Genomic DNA, 6699 nt, shown 5'->3' on the forward strand with positions numbered 1-6699 from the left:
CATTGCCGTCGTGTGTGGGGTGGGGGGGGGGGTCAAACCAGTCAAAGATTAGATGACAGGATCCGTCACAATGTCGATACCCGAAAACCATGCATGCATGCACTCATTAATAAAAGCTCAAGGGGGGCAGGGGGATGTCGCTTCCAACCCGCCCGTAAACTTTGTTCTACCCGTCACTGTAGAACCACGACGCGCCGATTCATAAACAAAGTATTGTGAGGTATTAAGCCAAGCACTACAGTTTGCGGTTTCACATTCTCCAGACTAGCCCACTGCAGGGGAGGAAGACAAAGGGGATCTAATCAACAAGACAAGCCGGGGTTCCCACGAAAGAAAAGCATCATCAGAGGAACAATGGGGGGATTTGTCAGACAAAACGGAGAGGACTGAATGAGGCTCCGTACGAGATGGACTGGACTTGTCTGTGTGCAGCCTGTTTAGCGCTGCTAATTGTGATACGGTACTGTTGCATTGAGGTGCCGCTGGAAGTCATTGTGCTGCCTGCCTCCTATCATCAAAAGGTCCCTGCTTCAAAAAAAAAAAAAAAAAAAGGCGCTTCTATGAGACCAAGCTGCGCATACTGAGTAAAGCCAAATATGGTGGAAGAAAGGCCGCGGTGATTTAAATGCAAGTGTCATCAGTCTACACATGATGTGAATTCATACTGTGTATAAACAAATTGGATACTATAAGCTGTAATAATACCGGCACGATTAGAGTGGACCCACCGCCCCCCACACCCACGCCAAAGTTGACCAATGAATGTTCAGTTACATCCTGTTCTCATGCCATAACCACTTTTATTTAGAAATGTTGATGTATGGTCAATTAAGAGTGCCTCGTTGTCCGCAGTGAGTGCACGCATGTTATAATGAGAAGTTTTTGTCTTAGGAGTCCTACTTGGTAGCCAGCATGTAGACCGGGGCTTTGGGCTGACATAGGCGCTTTAGAGTGCCTTGTTGTTGTGCCGTGGATATATTCCAGTCCCCCGGATGCTTCCGGCGGACACATTTTCGTGGTTCAGACATTTGTAGGTATAAGAAAAATGCTAGACAAGGTCACATCCTTTTTTTTTTCCAGGTCAGAGTAGAACGATCTGATTGACAGTTGACAGTAGAACGGGACGTCGTTTTTGGTGCATTCAGAGAGAACGGCTCGCCATTGAGGCCTCATTTTAAAACGCTTTGAAATGTTTTCATGGACATTTATTTTCACTTCGCAGGCGCATTGAAGTCGCTAGGGCACAGATGCGAACGTCGACATTTCATTTAGATACATTCGATTTTCAAAGTTCCAATGTATTGTTGACGGTAACCAGGCAACATCACATTGCATTTGGCCTAAGTGAACCCTGAAGAGGAAGCGTTGTCCTCTCCAATTTTAATTTGGTCACTATTTCATGACGACAGCACTCAGTGTCCACCGCGCAAGGAGCGCTTGACTCCGCTAAATGCAGACAATGGGCCCGATTGAAAACGAAATGGAAAAACAAACTTGTTGCTTATCCTCTCCTCATTCATTCACTCAGTCATTCTGTCACTCAATCACTCCCACTGTTTGTGACTTCTCCCTGACTTCCCAAAGCGCTCGCTGGCGTGGCGGGCTACTCGTGAGTTGTGGCTGGACGCAATTCTATCATGGCAGAGTGGAGCCAGACAAGGCCGTTCCTCAGATGGGCTGTCTAGCGGCGCGCTGTGGCCTCGTCTCACCTCCCCGCGGAGGACGGGGGAGAGCGCCACATGCGGGGAAAGTTCACACGCGGGACATTGTTGGTTTGGAACTTTGAGAGTCAACTTAAGCGCAGTCTAAAAGCGATGCAGTTAAGCGGCGGCGTCAAACGACACAGATCCGAACGGCGGATGGCTCTCCCGAGACAATAGGCCATTGTTAGTTGACCATCCGCAAAAACACGCCACTTTGGGTCAATATGAAGTCAAGTGTACTCTCCTCACAGACTTGGTCAGTTGGTTAGAACAATGGCGGCAGTGGGAGAAAAGACACCGAAACGGACAGTGGTATGACCCGATTCAAAGGGGAGTAATTATCCAGTCAGTGCGTGTGAGAGTGAAAGAGAATGGGGGGAGTGGGGGGGGGGAAAGGTAAGGGAGGTGGGATGGCAGCGGCGGTGCTGTTGTCAGCCTCACACCAGAGTATTTGTCAGAGTCCCCAAATCGAAGGCAAAAAGGACAAGAAAGGCCCAAATAATGGGGATACCCCTCCTCTCTCATTACTGCGTGGAGTTGGTGAGAGAGTGAAGTGGGGTGCCGGGACGAGCCCAGCGGGGGGTCTGCCCCCGGCTGCCTTCCCAAATCTCCGCACTAACCTCATGCGTCGGTGCCAGCAAAAAATCCCAGCGCACAACGCTAGACAGTCATCTCCCCTGACCTAAAAACAACAACAACAAGCCCCCGACATTGCGTCGCTCGAAAGCGCTTCCCAGACCCCTACCCTCCCTTTGACCTGTGACCCCCTCCCCTTCCCCCTGACACACCGCCGCAATTGGTAATTTAGCTGGAGTACAGTATGTTAAAATGCAAAGTCCCTCCGTATGTTACATCGAAGTGGGTGAGCAGTCCATCACAGGGGATAAAAAAAGTTGTCAAGCAACAACAAATAACTGCTAAAATGTGTTTTGTTTGTTTTTTTTTTTTTTAGTTTTTGCAGTTGGGACTAAGGCACGAGGATGGAAAAATAATCTAATTGTCAAGAATTCCCAGACGAGGCCCTCAAGGGAGCGCCCTGCAGCCTGATCAGGGAAAAGCACCCACAGTGGAATGGATAATACGACAATAGAAAGGGCCCCGATTTTATTGGATATAATGTAATGTTCAACGTAACCAATGACTCGTCTATTTTAAGAGCTCATCTCATTTACCTTTTGAGCAGATACTCCAGTTGTTATAAGGGAGGACTCTGTCCTTTTCTGAAGTCTGTCATAGTTCATTGTCAGGGGAGGCGAGTTCAAGTAGGGAGCGTTACTGTAGTTTTGGAGCGTCTGTTGCAGGCGAGCCAGTCGCTGAAGAACGCACCTCTGCAAAGCATCTTTCCTCAAAGAGCCACGCTGAACCAAGCGGTCGTACTGGGTGACAGTGTCACCGGAATCGATGGTGGGAGAGTGTGAGGAGAATGACGTGGATGAACAGAGCTTCCTCGAGTTCGTGTAACCTTGGAAAAGGGCAGAAACACGCAAGATGAACTACAGCTAGGCCAATAATCCATTTAATTAGGTAACTGTAGTTTCTTTGTCAGGATAATGTTTTTTTCATAGATATTTTTAAGTGGCTTGGCTGCATAGTTCAAAGCGCGTAAGTTGCCTTGCTTTGCTTGTGTAACTCTTCTTGAGAGTCGTGTGCGTTCGTTCGTTAATAATGTCCTTAATTCTGAGGGCGCAGTGCACACCGTTGAACTCAATACCCGTCACTCCGCTTGTGTGACATGCGCCCTGGAGAAAGCAAGGTGCAATCATTTCTTCTTCTTTCAGGATCCTTATCACGCCTCAAATGTGCGATTCATTTGGCAGAGATGTACAGTCAGATGACAGATGCGTGGCGATGAAGCGAAACAGCGGCTGGAGCGGTCACGTGAGTATTGTCGAAGCTTCTCTGTTTACGTACAATGCGGCTTCGCTGTTGTTAACCCGACGCATGCGCCGACTCGCAGGACCATTTTCCTACAAGATACCTTGAATTGTGTTGCTGACGACTTGAGAACGGATGATCGTTAAAGTCGGGATATTGCTAAAAGGTACAAAAGTCACGGCGCATCTCTGAGCTGTGGAAAACATGTTGGCTGCCATTGTAGTTCAAAATGGAGAAGCTTTATTGACAAACGAACAAGAACAGGATCTGAAACAGCAGATTGTCAAACTCCATCTTTATTTTCTGGAATATTACAAAAAAAAATACTGAAGAATATCATTTATTGACAATTCCCTCGACAGGTGAAAAATATTTTCTGCATTATTATTTTTATTCTTAATTGTTGTCATTCCGTTTTTTGATAACTGCACTGCACAATGCCGTACCCAATAAAGTTTTGTGTATTTGTGTTGGTAGTATGACAAGTAATTGTCCGGTTTTAACAAATCAGGCTGCAGGTAGTCGGGCAACAGTCAGGTGACGCTCAGCTGATCAGAAGTTGAAGTACTTTTCAAGATGTCAAAATAAGAGATAGTCAACTCCGGAAAAGAGGGCCAAAATGTCTAAGTGTGGTTTTCAATGTATACTTTTGGAAATTTTAGTCTCTCAAATAAAACGTATTCATATAAATTGTTTGTTGCAATGTTTTGAATTGGACAGGCATTTATTTGACGCACACCCACGCGTTTACTCTGCGATTTATTGTGAAGGTCTATACCGGAACGTACATAATAGTTTTCAGGTGTGCTTGACGCTCCAGTTCGCTTCGTGAAAGCGCAGCGCTAGCAATGGCAGACACCATAGCTGATACAAGAAGGCTCTTTACCAAGCCCCAGAACCTAAATGACGCGTATGGACCGCCGAGTAACTTTCTGGAGATCGACGTGAGTAACCCCGAGACCATCGGAGTGGGAAGAGGTAGACACACGACGTACGAAGTCAGACTGAAGGTGAGCTTTCATGATCGGTTGCTAGTACCGTTAGCCTTTGGGCTATTTACCTAACGTTAGCCTAAAAACACAATGTTGGCAAGTGACATTGTGATTAAACAACGCGCATAAAGATAATATATGTAGATTTGGAAAAGTATTTCCCACAAACAAAACGAGTAAATCGGTATGAGTGAGAACAGTTGGCTGACAGGTTAGCAACATCCGTCCTAACAGGCTACCAACGTTTCGCTACTTAGCATGTGATGTTGTCTTTGATAGTGTGACGCAAAGTTTTGTGACTTTCTATCACCGGAGTTTTATTAGTTATTGTCTTGCTTTTCTTTGCTTTAACAGTTAATTTGTGTTTATCAGGTGAGCACAGCGTTAATTGAGGGCACCTGCAGCAGCAGCTAAATCGTGGGAATACGTGTTGGAAATTTACAAGAAACGGATCAATTACTTGAAAATTTGAAGCCCGAATAACTTTTTTCCCCCGAATATAGCCACACCCTATGATCTGGAAATGACCATCGAACTCATGACCAGCAGATGGTTGTTTGTACACTCAATCCCCCATGTCCTCTCCACTTTAATCGTATTGATGTGAGCTGTGATTTTTGTACTGTGTTCATTGAATGGACCTTCTCTTTCCTAACTATTCTCTTGCAGTCATTTTCTTGCGCAATGGCGTAATATGTGGTCAAGTGGGGGGTGGGTGGAGGGGGGTTAACACAGTCCGCTCAAGCAGACAGGATGCACGCTGATCCTCTGGCTCACCTCCCCACAAGGCATTTCCTTCCTCTCCCTGCTGAGGACATTGCAGGGGAGTAGAAGGGCCCCTGTTCGCAGAGACGCTCCCACAATCCTTTGCTAAACAACTTGATGACTGAGTAAAAAACACCTGCCCTGCCTCATGCTACAATTGTCAGTAAGTGACTTGTATAAGGCCGTAAATTTGACAGACAGCACTGTTTAGCTCGACTCAGAGCTGTTCGTCAAACACTTGCACCTGTTGCGAAACGCGGACCCTGCGTCACTTTGGGCTTTGGTTTGACATCTGACTTTTACTTATTTGTGAAGATCTAAACATTACAGACTGCCTATTCTCACCACCAATGGTACTAATGGTGATGCTGGTTACAAATATGCCCCCATAAAGCATGGGTTCATTAGTTTAGTCACATACTATGTACCTTAAAAAGTAAAATCAGGAGAATGAGAAACTCAAAATGTTAAAAAGGCAACCTCCCTAAAAAGTGGGTGAGTCTGAATCGTGTCATCCAAGTTTCTGGGCCTATTTGATAGCCTTATCAGTTATCTCCAAAATGTCCTTTTTGTTGACAATTGCCTGTGGAGTTTGTGCTTTAGATTGTTTAAAACCGTCCTGATAGATTATTTGTCAGGCTACACCTGAAAGACAAGAGGCGAGGGAAGTGAAGCAGTCAGCACTTTCATTTTTTTTTTTTTTTTTTTTATAAACATAAGACCACAGAAGAAGTGGCACAGCTTCAGAATCTTCTTCAGAATGATAAATTATTGCGAAGCCGATTTTTGGTCACAGTCTTGCTCACAATATCCCTGCCGCTAAAATATATCTAAGGGTTTTTTTTTTCTTTTTTGCGGGGGGGCTCATAGCTCATTTGCTCTGCCACAAGTTCCCACTGCTGTCCCACGTTCAACCCAAAATCGAGAGAGCCCTTGTGGTCGCTCTTAGAGAGTCTTCTTAATCCCTTCATTGAGAGGGGAAAGAATGAAGTAGGCCAGGCTTGGGTTTGGGGGGGGGGGCGGTTGGAGCGTTAACTGCACGGCCATACACCCTCAAAATCCACGGAAGGGTATAAAGCCACCCCCCTTCAGCAGTCTTGATCCTGTTTCCACTTATCCCGTTTTTACTCTCTATGCAGTCACTCTCCTGCTCCGCGTTGGGCTTACACAGTTCTGCCAAGAACTTCCCGGCTTAATGGGCAGATGACTGCATAATGTAAACACCAGATCGAGGACTTATTTGCTCTATGAAATGATAAAAGTCCACTCCGAGTGATAAGTGTATTTCATTCAGACCAGCTGGTCAAGGTTGAAAGATGGTAGTGAATCATAAGTTTGTTTGGGTTTTTTTTTTTTTTTTTTTT

The 6699-nt window shown here is 45.7% G+C and overlaps 2 protein-coding genes across 4 annotated transcripts in view; one reads left to right on the forward strand and one right to left on the reverse strand.

Moving 5' to 3' along the window:
* Positions 1-4367, reverse strand: part of afg1lb (AFG1 like ATPase b) — a 23051-nt gene extending 18684 nt beyond the window's left edge. For 2 of the 3 annotated variants that reach the window (XM_019894938.1, XM_019894937.1), the window contains exons 1-2: positions 3682-4367; positions 2876-3165 (exon numbers count right to left, since the gene is read on the reverse strand). In XM_019894938.1, the coding sequence (XP_019750497.1) occupies positions 2876-3165; positions 3682-3796 (405 nt within the window). In that variant the 5' untranslated portion in view covers positions 3797-4367. Of the gene's footprint in view, positions 1-2875; positions 3166-3681 lie in introns of those variants that run through there. The other variant, XM_019894939.1, reaches the window with a different exon arrangement.
* A 6-nt stretch (positions 4368-4373) lies between these two features.
* snx3 (sorting nexin 3) overlaps positions 4374-6699 on the forward strand; it is a 9851-nt gene continuing 7525 nt past the window's right edge. The window contains exon 1 of the mRNA XM_019894941.1: positions 4374-4588. Coding sequence (XP_019750500.1) covers positions 4427-4588 — 162 coding nt within the window. The 5' untranslated portion in view covers positions 4374-4426. The remainder of the gene's footprint in view (positions 4589-6699) is intronic.

Source organism: Hippocampus comes, unplaced genomic scaffold, assembly GCF_001891065.2.
Source record: "Hippocampus comes isolate QL1 unplaced genomic scaffold, H_comes_QL1_v1.1 scaffold8, whole genome shotgun sequence".
NCBI lineage: Eukaryota > Metazoa > Chordata > Actinopteri > Syngnathiformes > Syngnathidae > Hippocampus > Hippocampus comes.